Here is a 17,501-nt window from a genome sequence, read left to right on the forward strand (position 1 = left end):
ATAGTCCAGATGAGCTCTCGTCCTACATCTCGACCGAATTCTTCCCGAAGAGGTTGCTGGTAAGCTACTCCACAATTCATGCGCGACAACTCTAAATGACTAATTCCGCAGGACATGTAAAAGGCACCATCGCACGGTCAGTCAGGACCTGAATCTGGTTGGATTTCTTATGCGCTAACTATGGATATATAGTGCGACGAAACAAAACCTTCCTGCCTACGATGTAGACAATATGCGGTCGAGTGCGAGGGCTATGGCGCCAAACGAGTGGCATTTCGGCCGGCAAACAAGAAGAATGCGAACAAAGGTCGCGCCGCTGGGAACTCCCCCCAGACAATGACTGCCGTTACCAGCGCATCTCTATTTCCATCAACGACTTCAGACATCCCATCGCCGTCGCCTTACTCGCCTCTATCAAGTTCAGGCATACTTTCATCGACACCGATTGACCACCACCAGCGCACATTATTGAACCACTTCCTCAGCGACTTTGCGCCACTACGATCCTTGTCTCCTCTCCAAAATATTTTCGAAGAGGATATTGCTCCTCTAGCCCTTAGCCACCATCATGTTCGCACCGCCATTGTCGCGGTAATATCGGCTTTGCAGCAAAGCCACGGCTCTACCCCTCGTCCTCAAATGCGACACAGCGTGGATGCGTTCCAGCATTATGAAGAAGCTGTACGATTACTCCGGCAGTCAGTCGATCGATTTGAGCAAGGGAAAGAAGTTGTAAGCTCTTCTCATAGGAGCCCACCAGATGATATGAATGCGTGTTTGGCCGCCGCTTATCTTCTTACATGGTTTGAGGTATGCACACATATTAAGGATTGAGGAAGAGCGATTGCGCTGATTTTCTTGTCATAGGTATTGGTGTATGATCCTCAGAAGTGGGTGATCCACCTCGAGGCACTATGCGGTCTAATCAATAGGAGCGGGCCATCACTCATTCAAACAACATTCGGTCGACGTCTAGTTCATGCAGTTGCCAGACTCGATTGTCAAAATGCACTATCCAACCGCGGGCGGCCTTTGCTGGATAATTTCTGGTACGAAATTCTCGAATCAGACACTATATATATGCCTATTACGACAGTCGATGTTGGGGACAATGTCAGCCTCACAGAGACCGAATTGGAAGCCATGGCTGTTGAGTACTGCAGAAAACTGCATGGATTGCTTGGAGCAGCGGCATTTCTGAGTTATGAATGGACCAGCAATACGCCGCGGGTTACGGGTGACAGTTTGAGAGAGCGAGTTCTTCATGTTCTTCATCGGTTGACTTTATGGTATCAGTCAATACCAATTCCTCTACGTTGGCCCGAAGACGTGGACAACAGTCCAATCGACACTGAAACCATCTTTGAAGGTGACCAAGAAAGGTATGGAGGTTTTTTGGAAAGAGAAACGATTTTTTCTCGTGATGTACCCCACGACGCCATTGACTGTCAGCTAAGGAGGCGTTCTCACCTGCAAAAGATGATACTTTTGCACTACTATGCGATCCGGGTCCACTTGTACCACATGCTAGACCCGGTACGCAACCCAAGATTGATGCAATTGTCCATCAATTTGGCGCAGAAATGCCTCTACATCATTCGCGCCCTTGACAATACTTTCTCCTTCCCGACCCCTCGAACGGAAGGTATACACAGAGCCACTCAAGGCAGTAAGAAAACAACGACGACAACACACAAATCAACACATAATACTAAACCTTCCCAATACCCAAGTGACATGCCAGTATCCTTTGTTTTCGCTTGCATTGGCGTCGTCCTCCGAGATCCGTCTCAACGAGGTTGGATCAGTGAGTATCTCATGCAACTAGGCCGCGAAGGCATCTGGTGCGGCTATGAAAGAGCACTCTGCCTACATGCCTGGTGGAAAAGCGATAATACCATCACCGGATTTGGCGAGGAAGCATCAAACACAAAGAAGAGACTAATCAAATCAATTCCCCGTCGCCATGAAGTTCCGAATGGGTCGTTGACGACTTGGACTCCGGAAATGGGTATGGGAGTAGATATATTGTATGAGAACTTGGAAACGGGAGAGACTGGATTTGATCGGTATCATTTCAGTGGCTATTTGCAAACCCAACTTGTAACGATGGACTCTTGATGACATGAGCCACTTAATATTTCCTTCCCATCGTGACATGTATGTACGACGTGAATCTTTAATACTAATGACTGGTAAAGATGGGCCATTGCCTGCTCATGTTTAGTTCATAAACAACACCAGGCTTCCTCAATGATACTAGTGATCAACGCTAGTACTGATCATGGACAACAAATCCACCAACATAAACGAAAAAAAAAAGAAATATTGACACGCTGAAGACAGCGAACCACATAAATCAACCGAGAAAAATTAAAAAAGAATGGACTCGCAGGGAATCGAACCCCGGACCTTTCGCATGCAAAGCGAACATTATACCCCTAAACCACAAGCCCATGTTATTGTAATGGTAACAGAAAGTATGATTTATAACCCACACATATATCAAATGCATACTGTGATGAACTGGGATCGTCATCTTATTCCTTCTTTCAATGTTGCGGAGCTAACTTGCAAGAAAGCTCGAACTTAGTTGCCCCTCCCCCTATTTCCACCCAGCACAAGCCTTAAAGCCACGTTTCATTCACATATTGGTGGAACTTTCATGCTCATGCGACCAATTTTGTAGCATTCGACTAGTTCAGGAGCTCGTTAGTAGCCGCTAGCTCGTGTGTTGATCGATCTCTTGCCGTGGAAGGAAGCTGGTCATGGGGGGGAGGGATGCTTCTTGGTCCCATTGATTGATCAGGACTCACCACTGCGTGTCTTTTTCTCGGAATATCGCTCGTCGCTCGTCTTTGCCAACCAATACGCCGGTTGGTAACGAAACGAATAAAGGATAAGAGAGTCGTTGGGAAAGGACATTTCAGGAATAATTGAGGTCGCGTGGCATGCGACGTTGCGGAACGTGAAGAATCCAAGAAACCAGCCCCTCACAAAAAGAGCTTGAAGAACATACAAGGTCTTTCATCATGACAATCAATTTCTCGTGGATTGTCACTGCACTTCTAGCTCCACTTGTGGCGACTGTTTTCTGGACGCTTTCTTCAACTTCTTCTGGGTTCAGCTCTTTTCCCACCTTGCACAACAAGCGCATATGTCTGCTCATTGCACACCCTGATGATGAAGCAATGTTCTTCGCGCCTTCTGTGTTGGCGCTTACAAAACCAGAATTGGGCAATCATGTCAAGATACTATGTTTGAGTACTGGTACGGCAGCTTCCGTTCCTCCGGCAATCACCTTCAAAATAATCATTCGTATAGCTAATTCGACCGGAAAATAACAGGTAATGCAGACGGATTAGGCGATATCCGCCGGAAAGAGCTCCAACAAAGCGCCGTCCATTTAGGCCTCCGAGACGAATCCGACGTTTTCGTGATCGATGACCCTTCCCGTTTCCCCGATAGCATGACTACAACATGGTCGACGAAGGATGTCTCGTCCCTTTTGGCGTCGGCCTTTGCTCCCGAGCTTGCATCTGGACGAGCAGCGCGTGAAGACGTAGCTCCCAAAGCTACCATCGACGTCATTTTGACCTTTGACGAATACGGCGTTAGCAATCACCCCAACCATCGATCTCTATACCACGGCGCGGTCGCATTTTTGAAGGCTTTGATGGATGGCAAGAGCGGGTACTCGTGCCCCGTGACCTTGTACACGTTAACAACAACAAACGTCGTCCGGAAGTATTCCGGTATCCTCGATTCGTTCTTGACGATGGTGCTCGGTGCATTCACAAACCTTGGTGACTCGATGAAATTAGCAGGCAAGAAGGGAGCCACGAAAGATAATGGTTGTGCAGGTCGTCTTTTGTATATCAGCTCGTTTCAGGACTGGGTACAGGCTCGCACTGCGATGACTGATGGGCACAAGAGTCAGATGCTGTGGTTTCGATGGGGCTGGATTACTATCGGACGATATATGTTTGTCAATGATTTGAAGAGGGAGAAGATATGACCAAGTTCTCCTTCAAGACCGTTGAATCTTGTATAGATATATTCAGGCAGACTGTATCATATGTATTCAATAGTACTGTAATAGTAAATGACCTGTGGTCAATGGACATGTATTCTTTATGACCATTATTCAATGAAACTTGTCTTGAAAGATCAATTTTCAGGCTAGCTCTTTGTCCCAGTTTGAGAACTCAAAGTACAGATAAAGTATGGATCAAGGATCAGACGGCGCATTGTGCGAGTCAGATATTTTCTCAGCTTGGAAATACTCGAACTCACTTCAAATCATAAATTTTCCACAAGCTCGAAGCTCGTCTACTGTCTTCTCTTAATCTGTCAGTGTGTGAATGAGCCACTAATCTGATTGGCGGAGCGAACGAGGCGCAAGGGGCGGACCCCCTGAAGCAGACGAAGAGGCACGGGACAACTTGTCAAAAAGTCAACCTGTCGAAAATCCGGGGAATCGCTCCACAAGCCTTCCCGCGATCCACCAACGCTGTCCCCGCATTCCATTGTCTTGATCAATTGCTTCAGATACACGTGTCTCAGATATTGTCAGCTGAAATTCTCTGTACTTATGATTTAATGCCGGTATAGCGTTGGATTGTCAAGATGCTGGCTCTCGGTGGGCGGGGGTGCCAATCTCGTTTCTGCCTCGTCGCTGCCCGGCGCCTTTCGAACGCGGGTTGCGTGACAACAAGTTATGGAAGAAATGTCTACAAGCTTCGTGCTCAAAATACATCTTCTCAGCGAGTCATCCCTCCGGCCGATTTCACGTCGGCCAGACGCTTTTCTACGACTTTCCCACATCATCAGACGCTACAATCGTCCGACGTCGCACCAGAGACGCAGCGGACTCTTCAGGAACGAACCGCACAAGTCTATCGAGTCCTTCGCAATGGCGAACCGAGACAGATACTCTTGACTCTAGGCGATCCAATAAATTCAGAGGTGGTCAATTTATTGCCCGACAGTGTTTTCGTCTCGGCTCTCCTCCGTCTGACGCCGGAATTTTTCCTTGAGCCTTTCCTGGATATACTAACGCCGATGCATGGGGCTCTTTTAGAAATCAAAATGGTCAACACCCATACCGATTTGAAACATCAGTTCTTGATGCCTCTGAACCAGATCCTAATAGCACGGACCGCCGATGGTAAAAGAATGGGTCTCGCCGAGTATCGACATCTCCTTCGAATTGCAGCTTCGCTTGGCGAGCTGAAAAAGACGGATACAATTTGGAGGAGGATGGAACGTGACGGAGTTGAGCCAGATGCTCAATGCTACAACTTCATGATGCACGCCGCCGTATGGGAACTTGCGGTTTATGGACCCTCGCGTCATCAGTTACGCGTATCACCATACTATTATCGGCAACGACGCCATGGTGAAATGATCAAAGGATTCGGTACGGCTGGGAGAAGTGTGCGAAAAGAAGTGCGTTCCATTTTTGCAGATATGCAAAGGCTGGAATTAACTGCCGACGAAGACACATACATAAACCTTCTTCTTGGGAGCGCTAGGGTTGGGAGTCGGCAGGACATGAATGATATTCTGAAAGACGTATGGATGATTGATGTGAAGGCTATACTGACCAAGTCTCCTGACCAACTTCCTGCTGCCAGGCCGCTTGTGGAATCGTCGCCAATATATCCGACCCGCAAGTTGCTCTTTGCAGTTGCGCACGCGTATGGATGCAACAGTCAAGTCAGGGAGGCGCTGCTAATAATCAACTATATTTCACAACAATATGGAATCGAAATCACGGATGACATATGGGCCGAGTTATTTGAACGGGCATTTGTTCTTTCTCGAAGACGTGTCGGTAAATTTAGCAAGGAATTTAATTGGGGCAAAGTTGATCGCGGGCTACTCTTCGAGCTCAAAGGCATGTTACGACTTGACGGCCAGCCTTATGACATGTCTGTGTACCACAAGCTTGCAAAATCTACCTGCCATCATAGACTATATCGCCCGTTTCAGGAAGTGGCAAGAGAAGCGTATCAGTTGCTGCGGAGAACACGAAGAGAGCGCAATCACGCACTCAGAGTACTGGAGAACTCCCTCAATATTCCTTTGCGCATCGGATCTGTCTTTCTTCCTATTGAAGAGTCCGCCTTGCGGGAGAAATGTGAAGGACCACATGTCTGGAGAGCTCTTGAAAAATATGAAAGACTTCGTTTATTAGTCCAGCAACAACAAATTCTGATGGAGAAAATAGTCGAGGCCGCAGTCGATCTGAAACGGTGGACGGATCGGTGGGACTTCGAGTGGACCCATCGGCTCCTCCCAAGATTCCTTGCGGAGTGGAAGGACTTCCTTCCGGAATCGTACAGCATCACCCTTCCTAGCCGTGCCGGTAAGATAGAGTTCCGTGGCAGGACGAATTTCGAGAATGCAAATATACGAATCCATAACAATGAGCCAGTTCGTTGGTCAGATTGTGGGGAGTTTGTTGCGGACGAAGATGAGCAGATTCAGCCTAGGCATGAAGCTCTATGGAAGCATGTCAGAAATCGCCTTGGGGAACTTCATAATTTTCTGCCTCTACAGTGGCTCTTGCTAGCGGAATTGAAGCAAGACCCGGACTACTCCCAAGAATTGCCTAAGCCGGAAGCATCGGACAAACCGGACAAGTTGAAGGAAGAATCAAGACTTGATGCCGTGGCAGAGATGAGCGCATGGGATGGGCGACGACAAGAAGGCGTTTCACAGGATTCCAGACCCGATGACGCAACGGAGCAGAGCGTACGGGATAGTTGGACTGCGAAATCACAAGACGCCGAAAATGAAGTTCCACAGCATTGTTTCTATGTCTCTATGATACCTGTTTGTGACATTGCCTTATGATATCGCTAGTCTGATACCCGTTTGTAATACCGTTTCGAGCGTGTATATGTACATATGTGATCGTTAGCCAATTAGTCTGTGGTTGTATAGAACATAATCCCCAAAAATGATGAAGCAATCAACGGTTATAAAAAAAAAGGGAAAGCTCAATAGAGTTCATTCAGACAAATGCGAACGTCGATGTGAATTATATTATTATATTCCGGGCTAGACTCGAATCGGATTAGCTATAAGACCTGTACTATACCAGCACAGATCGGGCTAAGCCTTGTATTAAATACTGAAAAATGTGCATTATTACCTGTATCCCCCTCTACACAAGTCTTGGCATTGTAATCCCGCGTTCCAAGCGGACTTCACAGCTCGGAAGCTAAGGAAAATCAAAGAGCTCGCTTCTTCACCCTCTCACCACTACCTTCGCTACAGCTGGTCCAGATATCAATATGTCAGACATCGAAGCTGGAGACAACTCTGTGGCAGAGCCTCTGGACTTGGTCCGCCTGTCGTTGGACGAAATTGTGTTTGTCAAGTTGCGAGGAGATCGTGAACTGAAAGGACGGCTTCACGTGGGTTCTGCGACGAAATCTCAAGTTAGGGCACTGACTGACAGCTCCTCTGCATGATTAGGCCTACGACAGTCACTGCAACCTGGTTCTCGGCGATGTGGAGGAGACAATCTATGTGGTCGAGGAGGACGAGAATGAAGAAGAGACTGTCAAGGTGTGTACCTCCGACGGCAGCCGTTATCGAATTACGAAGGATAAGTCTGACAACTGAATCATTATAGACGATAAGGAAACAAGAAGAAATGTTGTTTGTTCGCGGTACGTTTGCGCATCAATTGACTACGTTACAATATTTGAGCTGATGGATTTTGACGCAGGTGACTCGGTTGTCCTTATATCCCCTCAGGCGTCTTAATAGCCTCCTTCAATCGTGCGAGCAGAATCACAACATCCAGCCAACATGAAATATAAGCTGGTAACGAAGTGGAATCCGGCGACTGCCTAATGTTGAGATGACGATGATGACGGAACGTTTCCAACCTCAACCATCGCCATGACTCATACGAAACCATTGGCGACTATGAGATTGCCTTCAAGTTTATGGAACATGCGAAATGGAACACAGTATCGAGGTCGTGCTTCTTTTCATGAATGCGACCCACAACACAGCCTCTGGATCAGGGCAGTGTCATACTTTGCGTTATGTAGATTAAAGGATTAGCTACAACCAATTATGGAAAGATCGCGCTTAAGTCGGGAGATGTGGATGAGTCACCTTGTCACAATTGGCCAAACATTCGCGAAGACCTTATTGCCTGGAATTGTGACTCACTTATTTTGTAGTAGTAAATCAAGAGGCTCTGCATGTCGAGCCTGCCTGATGGCCTCTGCCCGTTTATCGATAAAAGCGGAGCAGTGCCCCGCGATCCACACTTGCTGGTCTGCTACGTAGTTCACTCTCAAGACTCTCAGCACTGTCATCACCCAATCTTTACTCTTTATTTGTGCTTCTTACAGACCTTCTCACTAAATAGCTATCATTATCCAAGATGGCTTAACGGCTTGACAGCTTGATCTGTGCGATTTACTATCACATCTCCAAAATAATGATATTACGAATACATTATTGAATGCGCCTACGGCGATTGACTACCTACTACCTTGGCACTGAGCACACCGACCGTGATCTGACCACCTGACACTATCGCTTGCAACATGCCGCAGGTAGTTTCCAAGCAGACCCCGGAGGAGCGGCGCAGGGGTGAACTGGTGAGTACAAGACAAAATGATGCGCCTGTTAACTTTGACGGCTTCTGGCTCATTACTGCTAGGCACTCAGCGAGTTCGCCGACTACGTGGAAAAGGAACAAAAGCGTCGCGCCGAGCTCGCCTCCGTGACCACCGCAGGCGCCCCCAGCGACAACGGACATGGCACTACCAGTCCATCAGCTGTGACTGAAGAACATGCGGAACTTGATATCCTCGACCAGCTTGGCCTGAGCGACGTCCCAAGTCCCGCGAAACTCAAGGATGTCCTTCTAGGAACGGCTCCGACTGAAGACGAGAACAGACTTCAGATTCTTGCAGGAATTGTTCAGCGGCGTATCGATGAAGGCCAGGGAGAAACATTATTTGACCTGGGTCTTGAAGACAATGGGGATCCGATGAACCTTGAGCGAGCCCAGTGGGACACGGCGCTTGGACGTCTTCAGGAAGCCGCAAACACAATTCCTGCTCAATGCCGTGTGCTATTAACCTACAATGTTGGCGGTGCAGAGGAAGCTCAGACACGCATCGAGAGAATGAAGGGGTGCTGTGGAAAAGTGTTGATCCGTCAGATTCCGGATCGACCTGAAGAGGTTATCGAGACAAGAATCGCTGTCGTTGGCAACGTCGATGCCGGAAAGAGTACGCTTCTCGGTGTCTTGGTCAAGGGAAATCTAGATGATGGCCGTGGTAAAGCGCGAGTCAACCTGTTCCGACACAAGCACGAGATTGAGACTGGCCGGACTAGTTCAGTAGGCATGGAGATCATGGGATTTGACGCTCGAGGAGAAATCGTTGGAAGTGATAAAGGCCGTAAGTTGTCATGGGAAGAAATCGGCAAGAAGTCAGCTAAAGTCATCTCCTTCTCTGACCTTGCGGGTCACGAGCGTTATCTACGAACTACCGTCTTTGGAATGTTGAGTAGCAGCCCTAATTATTGCTTACTGATGGTTGCAGCCAACAACGGATTGGTGGGAATGAGCAAAGAGCATCTCGGAATTGCACTCGCGCTGAATGTGCCCGTGATGGTGGTCATTACCAAGATTGATATATGTCCTCCACAAATTCTGCAGCAGACAATAACCCAGCTCACGCGAATCCTCAAGTCTCCTGGTGCTAGGAAGATTCCTATCTTCATCAAGGATATGGATGAGACAGTCAACACAGCTACTCAATTTGTCAGTCAACGTATCTGCCCTGTCTTCCAGGTGTCCAATGTCACTGGAGAGGGTCTCGACTTTGTTCGCACATTTCTCAACATTCTCCCCCATCATGGCCATTACAATGCGCAGGCGCCTTTCGAGTTTCTTGTCAACGACCATTTCTCTGTTCCTTTCGTCGGTACTGTGGTGTCTGGTGTGGTCAAATCGGGAGTCGTGCATGCGGGTGACTCGGTACAGATTGGACCAGACTCTCTTGGCCAGTTCACTTCAACAGTCATCAAGTCTATTGAGCGTAAGCGGATACCTGTCAATGTATGCTCTGCTGGACAATCTGCTTCATTTGCTCTGAAGCGTGTTCGAAGAAGAGAGGTTCGAAAGGGTATGGTCGTGATGGCTAAGCAGGAGAGTGAGCCTCCTAAAGTATATCGCGAATTTGTCGCCGAAGGTAGAGTATGCACTTTGTCTGATACACAAATGCACCAGCTAACCGAGTGCTAGTGCTCATTCTTTCTCATGCTACCACTATCCGTCCCAAATATCAGGCCATGCTTCACGTCGGAGCAGTCAGTCAGACATGCGCAATCGTCGACATTGACCGCGCCTTTATCCGTACCGGAGACCGAGCACTGGTCGCATTCCGTTTCATCCAGCGTCCCGAGTTTCTGTCTATCGGCGACAGGGTACTGTTCCGTGAAGGCCGCACCAAGGGTCTAGGTATTGTCAAGAGCGTTGGTTACGATCCTAAGCACCCTTTGAATCCGGGAGCTTCTACTGCGACTACTACCAAAACCACTACTGCTACTGCCAATGATACCCAGGAGAAAGGCAAGACCGTGGCCGCTAAAAGTGCATGATTATGCTAGACTGTTACTTGCAAGAAGGGAGTTTAATTTCGTCATTTCTGCTGTTATCTATGAGGCTGGGTTGCATGATTGGTTGCATTGCGCGATTGATTGATTGCATGGTGTGGTATGGTAGAGGTTTCACTGCGACTCTTGGAGTTGGTTGTTCTTGTCGTCTTCTTATCACAATGTTTGTATCGATGGTCTTTCTGTTATTAGCTAGCCATAGTTTATTCTGAATTGCTTGAATTGCTTATCTTCATACGTACGAGAGAGTCGAAGGATTGTGGCTGATGGAAGATTTCCGCATCGGGGAAGATCTGGGGATGACGTCACGAAAGTGCAGCGCTGTCCTTGCAGCGGCCAATGAACAACGTGACCAGCCAAGCCCTGACGTATGCTTGGAGTCGATTCGGTCATTCCCTTGACCTCTGGGAGCTTATTACTCTTCTTCGTTGTCTATATATTCTCGTTCTCTTTCATATCAACAGTCAATTGGAAATCAACAATCAAACAAAGATTCCTGCACCTATCTCCAAATACACATACACCATGGAAACCGTTAACAAAGTCGTCGACGCCGGCTACAAAGCCATCTGGGGCGAACAGAACACCGACAACACTAAGAGCCAAACGACAGCTAGCGGTAGTCAGCCTACAACATCGACAGGAATGACCGGCATCCCAACCGTCGACAAGGTCGTCGAGGCGGGCAAGAAGGCGATATGGGGTGAGAGCACAGAGACTCAGCAACAAACATCGCTTGGAGAAGAGCCTGTGGCTGGAAAGAGGGGATTGGGTACAGCGACGGATCCATATGATGCTGGAAATCGTGATGGTATACTCCCTTTTCACCTTATTCATAGATGGTACGTTGTAACTGACCGTCATAGAACAATACGATGCTCCCTCCGTCGAAGCCGGCGGTCTTCCTACATCCATCCCAGTCAGTGAACAACGAAACATTGAGACGGTAGATACCCCCCTGAACACAACCAATATGGGCAGTAGCTCTGGCACCGCAGCAGCCGGCACAGCAGCCACTCATGACCTGAAGACCACCGCCACTGGACTTCAACCTGATCCTGCCCAGCCTGGAAATGCAGCTGATTCCACGTCAAGAGCCATTCCTGATGGCGGACCAGGCCAGACACTGAAACATACTAGTGAGCCATTTGAGGAGGAGACTCAGAAACTCGCCAAAGATCTACAGAGTATGTTGCCCCTTTTCGTCCATGAAGGAGACACAATATTGACACAATATTGACAAGTCAAGCAGACATCAAAGTGGACGACGAAAAGCCTAAAGTCCACACACAGGCCGGAGGTATAGCAGTTAGCAGACCAAACCAGGCCGTCCACTCCAAGGAAGACAGTCTCTCATCTTCATCCTCTGGGTCTTCAGCCGGTGCTATTGACAGCCAGGGAAACGCACGGAAAAGTAAGACCAGCAAATTGGAGAAAGTGAAGAACAAGCTACACATTGGCAGCCATTCGCCAAAGGCATCACGATAAGCTACTATCATCTAAGTTGTCCGTCCGGTCACTCTTTGAACCAGGATTATGAAACGATACCATTATGATTTGTTTGTGTACTTGAAGTTTCGGGTTCGGTCATGCACGATATCCTATACGAAGTGATTTGTATGTATGTATCAGGTTAAGAGCTTACCGGCGTTTCGTATGTTATTTCTTTCCTGTTCTTATCAGCCTCGAATATAATCAATGAACATGATATCTTCTATAATCTTGACGAGTAATGTCATTCAATACTCGTCCTGCAGGAGTTGGTTCATCGGTATAGCTGAAGCTGGTGTCTCGACGCTTTGACGACCAGGTAAATTCTCATATCTACGTATTTTGACGTTCAGTCCTGACTCAAGTCATGCATGTAGGACTCCAAAATAGGGACAATGACAAGCTTCATGTTTGAGGAGCTGTATACTGGAGAGCCATAGCTTATCGACTACATGCATTGCCATCCTTGGGTGTTCACGTAAATAGCGCTTCTGCAGAACATCCTTGTTCTGGATATTAGCTGCGAATTCGTATATGCAAGAAGGTATGTATATTTGGGATAAATCCAGTCGATTCATCATGATCGAGACGGGGGTGTATACACCCCGATACCTGTGCTATCTTGTATTCCTGCTCCCGTTTCTATCCTTCAATGTGCATGACCAACGCAGTCCGTGCAAAACCACGCGACACGAACAGTAGAGATGACTGCAGAACGAACGCATATAGTCCATGGCTTATATCTCGTTTCACGTTGAGCAAGGTGCAAAGCCGAGGAAAGGGTACCTGCATCTGCATGAACGAAGTCAGAATCCCCGGACTGGGGCAAGTTGTCGTATAGCGGGTTGACCTCCGTATGAAGTCGACCGAGTGACATGGAGGTTTGCCGTAAACGAGGCTCGTTCAAATGTCGAAGCATGGGATTCGTTGTACGTACAGATGTACGTACCTACCTTGTCACGGGTATGCAGGTGTTCGGGGAATTTATTATTGGGTATGTGTTACCAGGCTGAGCATGTGGACTTAGGGTGGCTTGCATTTACGTATGTCGAATGTCCGATATGTGTTAGTGTTTGACAACACCAGGGCCGTGGAATTGCTTGTCATACCCACACACTGCAAGGGCAGTTCGAATACGCAGCTCGATGTCAATGAGGCTTTTCGGGGAGTATACCACTTTCCTTACGGAGATATTGTTCCATATCTTGATGAAGATAGGTTCTACAAGGAGACATCGTGCCAACACTAACTTAGGATCTGATAGCTCATGATGAAACGAGCAGATGATCTACATGTATGTGCAGTAGGTGAAACAGCAACAAGAACGCCCGACATGGACTCTGTCTAGATTCCAGTAGCTTCGATTTTCGCCATCAAGAATGATGACTCTACTGTTCGAAAAAGAGGAGACGACTAAATTAGCACACCCAATATAGTCTTGGGGGAGAAATAGCACCCTTGTAGAAAACCTGCAGTCTGTCTACATTGCATGACGCGATCTTCATCTTGAAACATACCCTGGCACTTCTGGAAGACAGTATTGTCTGTTATATTCGACTTGGTCAAGTGTGATACAGTCGATTCTATTCTGGGAATCAATTCAAGACAGTAACTGCTACAATTGAGCTTAGCCCTAATTGCGGTTTTAGCGTCTTTGTGTATCCATCACTGATATCCATCCCTGCATAAGTTGTACTCGGTTGGTTCCAAGGACAACCACCCTTTAGCTGGGCTTGTAAAAAATAAAAAAGAGACTACGATCTATGGATCCTCGTAAAGGACAGAAGGGGAAATCAGCAAAAAAGTGGACTCGCGGGGAATCGAACCCCGGACCACTCCCATGCTAAGGGAGTATTATACCACTAAACCACAAGCCCGCGATGCAAGGAGAAAACTTTTTGACGTTATATAGTACTTTGTTATTTCGTAGTGTATTCGAATAGCCCCGGTATCAGATTGACGAGTCAGCGCCGATCTAGGCAGGTTGACCAACAACTCTAAACTCGCCGATTCGCAAACTGCAGCGTCCGCTCAAGCCGCCTATGCAGGGAATTTTTTACGTGGCGTGTGGCCTGGGCACTTAACGCACCTCTAGGACCCTAACGTACCCTGATTTGCAGGCTGGAGGGCGCCCCAAGAGCTAAGTTCTATGCTAGGCCAGGGCGTGTTGTTCTTCTCTTTCTCAATTGACTTCGTTGCAATTCGCCGTGCTGTTGGAAAAGGGAATGATTGAGCATAACATATCGACATCAATTTATGTAGAAGCTATCTACATGCAAGCACATCCGCCGAAAATAATCATAGACTGGCTAGTTCATGACGGCGATCAGCAAAAAAATTGGACTCGCGGGGAATCGAACCCCGGACCACTCCCATGCTAAGGGAGTATTATACCACTAAACCACAAGCCCGCGATGTAAAGAAGCGACAAATTTGACATCATGTACCTAAATTACATCTCCCACTTCTCGACCATAGCCCTAACTTCTCGTGGACATTGCATTTCTTTCGAACTGCGACTCGAAGTCCAAATGGCTTGTTGCTGATAACACAGGTCGAAAATGTTAATTTGGAATTTTTATATAACTTTTTGTTTTCTAATGATTGCCCCGTAGCAGAGCGGATACGCCAAAGAAACACAATAACGATATGATGCCTCGATCCGGTATATATCAATACACCTTCCATGTTATAGCTTCAACGTCCGTGGGCCAACTGGTAGCGCCACAGGGTTCTGGAATGGGGGTCAATGGGGCCGTGGCTAACAATCAGCCCATAATGGGTTATATTGCCATATCGAGTGGTCTGCGGCGTAAAAGCAGGTGAGATTCTACAAGACTGACGGAATACAAGCATCAGATGACCGTGAAACCCGGAAGTTCCGTACACCCTTTACGTACAGAAGAGCCTCGTCTGAATTATTGTCAGTTATTATCACAGCTGAATGCTACTTGATGCTCTTTTTTGACAGCTGAACTGTAGCGTACGTAAGTACGTAGCAGCACTACTGATGGTGTTCCTGGCCAGAGTAAGCGCCATCAGTCAAATAATACGACTAAACGCACCCAATGGGCCAACAACAAATCGATCAAGCAACAATAAATTGCTAGATATAATCGACTGGAAAGGGACCCCGGATGTAATTAACCGTGTAGCAGTTTCAATTTCAAATTCTATCAAGGAGCCTTTCCATAAGATCTAAAAATAATCTCACCCGATCTTGACGCCTCAGCCGTTCCAAATTTTCGAGCACCGACAAGCAACAACAACTCAGTCCGGATCACGACGAAAAATATGCAAGCCCCTGTCGAAAAGCTAGATAAAAGCAAACCCAAACATCAGATCTACGCTTCGGGTAACCCGAGATCCACGTTGTGTTACTTGACGCATGTTGGTTCCAGGGAATCCATGCTCTGTTGGTTGGAAAATTGAAAAATCACCTGCCTGCAAAGCAAGCGATTATAGGACAGACACATGAATTACAGGGACCTCTAAAAATCCCTAAACCCAAAAGGGAAGCAATACTCTGGTATCATGGATTAGTTAGTAGTTTGAAAGCGACTATTAAATTCAACCCTGTCTGAATCACTCTCCGTGAATCTTGTCTGAGGGGTATAGATTGTACAGTCTCAGATCTGCTTCTATTTTCTTTCCTTTGTTCTTTCATTGCTTTCTAAGTTTGTGATTCGACTTCTGCTACCTGGTCCCGCAGACTTTGAAAAAAGAAAGGATGCCAATGGAGATCCTCCATCTAAGTTAGGTAGGTGGCTTGATTAGCTTGTTGAATTGAGGGCTATATCTTAGACTGGACCTAGTTGAAAGTCGATAGATCTATGAACCAAAACAGTCAAGTTGCCACATTGAAGACGGTTGGTTTTACGTGGGTCCGTTTATACTTCGGCGTTATTATTATTCCCTGCGGTTTCATATATTTTACATCGCGTTATGAACGAGCGAATTTAGTCATTACCGCGAGAATTGAGACGAGCCTGGTGGTTCCACCTGAATCCTCAATGGAAGGCCCAAGAATTGAAATCTTCGGAGTTCTGAGCGGAGGATTGATCCTTCTGTCGCTAATGAACTTTCTAGCGAGCAACTATTCCTCGAACACAATAGCCCAGGCCAGTACGTGGGTCGTCCGTTTTCCAACTCGGTATCTCAAAGCTTGGTTCACCCAGCGGTATTCCGTGATGTTTCGTTGACTCGCATAACATACGGCACATGACTAGTTTCTATGAAGTCCTTCTGGGCAAATCGGGCTTGGTACAAATTTTGAAGTACAGCAGTTCCAATCACGACGCAACGACTGCGTATTCGGGTATGGTGTAAAAGCCCCAAGAAGGCTGAAGATCAGCTGTGCCTGGCACGTTGATAAGATTATACGTAAATACTAAACCGTAACTATGATCGAAATTCTCCGTGAAAGGAGAGAAAATCAACTATTTTTGTTATATTTCACTGACTCAGTGAGAAGTGTCGGTGACTGTTAGGTTTCCAGGCCTAATTTGGCAGTTTCTAGAACCCTTCCATACGCGCTGATCAGCCCATCATTGATGGCAATCACCATCATCCTTTGATTGCCACTAAGCATATGCGAACCTGTGCATACCGACTTCGCTATTATTGGCCATTCTAGACCTGATCGGCAGTGAGCATGTGCCGAACATGCTAGACCAAGATCGTGATCATTAATCAATCTGTTTTGTGGATACGTACCAACAATGGATAAGCCGCGACTCCCGTCAGTAGTCCCAGTACGGAGTCTCCCTTTGACCCATAAGTGCGCACTTAACACCTTCATTTTGCTTCAATACTACCTTGTACGTACTATTATAACCAGAGACTAGAATCTCCATTGGGTGATTGGCCTACGGTGCCGACGCAGGTACAGAATGGACTGCAGAGTAGCAACGCTGCTTGCTTGGGTTGACATGCCATATCATTACAACAAATGTAGTAACTCGGGGATACACTGCGAGGTACTCAACCTTGGAAAACTTGGTTGTTGACCAAGCTCCGGGTGCGTCGGTTATTTCACAGCACCGGGAATACAGTATAACCGGTGGACTTACTGCAATCGTGGTGGACGACTCCCCAGAGCTATGCAGCCATGTAGCAACTACTTACCTCATGGAGTGCTACGTATCCGTGCGATCGGGGTAGTAGCAGGTGGTATCGTCGTAGCAATTAGTGAGGGTTGGAGTGATTGAGTTGGAGCCACGAGGACCGGCTTGACGGCGGATGAACATTTGTCCATCCGCCCTCCGACCCCGGCGACCTAAACAATGTTCATCAGACTTCGCAAACTCCCTGTCTACAACTCTACATCCATATCGACTGGT

General features: G+C 47.3%; 5 protein-coding genes across 5 annotated transcripts; all 5 read left to right on the plus strand.

Annotated features, from left to right (window-relative positions):
* Positions 1-9: 9 nt before the first annotated feature.
* Positions 10-4,018, plus strand: BHQ10_007039 (uncharacterized protein; the record flags this gene model as incomplete). Its single annotated transcript, XM_040879691.1, has 6 exons — positions 10-59; positions 112-136; positions 193-810; positions 868-1,382; positions 1,458-2,011; positions 3,348-4,018. The coding sequence occupies 6 exons, from the start codon at positions 10-12 to the stop codon at positions 4,016-4,018; spliced, it is 2,433 nt and encodes an 810-aa protein (XP_040735543.1).
* A 611-nt stretch (positions 4,019-4,629) lies between these two features.
* On the plus strand, positions 4,630-6,864 carry BHQ10_007040 (uncharacterized protein; the record flags this gene model as incomplete). Its single annotated transcript, XM_040879693.1, has 1 exon — positions 4,630-6,864. One exon carries the CDS (start codon positions 4,630-4,632, stop codon positions 6,862-6,864), a length of 2,235 nt encoding a protein of 744 aa, XP_040735544.1.
* Positions 6,865-7,307: 443 nt separating this feature from the next.
* BHQ10_007041 (uncharacterized protein) lies at positions 7,308-7,785 on the plus strand (the record flags this gene model as incomplete). Its single annotated transcript, XM_040879694.1, has 4 exons — positions 7,308-7,430; positions 7,492-7,584; positions 7,652-7,688; positions 7,748-7,785. 4 exons carry the CDS (start codon positions 7,308-7,310, stop codon positions 7,783-7,785), a joined length of 291 nt encoding a protein of 96 aa, XP_040735545.1.
* An 800-nt stretch (positions 7,786-8,585) lies between these two features.
* Positions 8,586-10,653, plus strand: BHQ10_007042 (uncharacterized protein; the record flags this gene model as incomplete). Its single annotated transcript, XM_040879695.1, has 3 exons — positions 8,586-8,639; positions 8,702-10,244; positions 10,298-10,653. 3 exons carry the CDS (start codon positions 8,586-8,588, stop codon positions 10,651-10,653), a joined length of 1,953 nt encoding a protein of 650 aa, XP_040735546.1.
* A 540-nt stretch (positions 10,654-11,193) lies between these two features.
* BHQ10_007043 (uncharacterized protein) lies at positions 11,194-12,156 on the plus strand (the record flags this gene model as incomplete). The annotated part of the gene is made up of 3 exons (XM_040879696.1): positions 11,194-11,479; positions 11,535-11,855; positions 11,921-12,156. The coding sequence occupies 3 exons, from the start codon at positions 11,194-11,196 to the stop codon at positions 12,154-12,156; spliced, it is 843 nt and encodes a 280-aa protein (XP_040735547.1).
* Positions 12,157-17,501: the final 5,345 nt, after the last annotated feature.

This window comes from Talaromyces amestolkiae (genome assembly GCF_001896365.1).
Source record: "Talaromyces amestolkiae strain CIB chromosome Unknown scaffold14.1, whole genome shotgun sequence".
Classification (NCBI taxonomy): Eukaryota; Fungi; Ascomycota; class Eurotiomycetes; order Eurotiales; family Trichocomaceae; genus Talaromyces; species Talaromyces amestolkiae.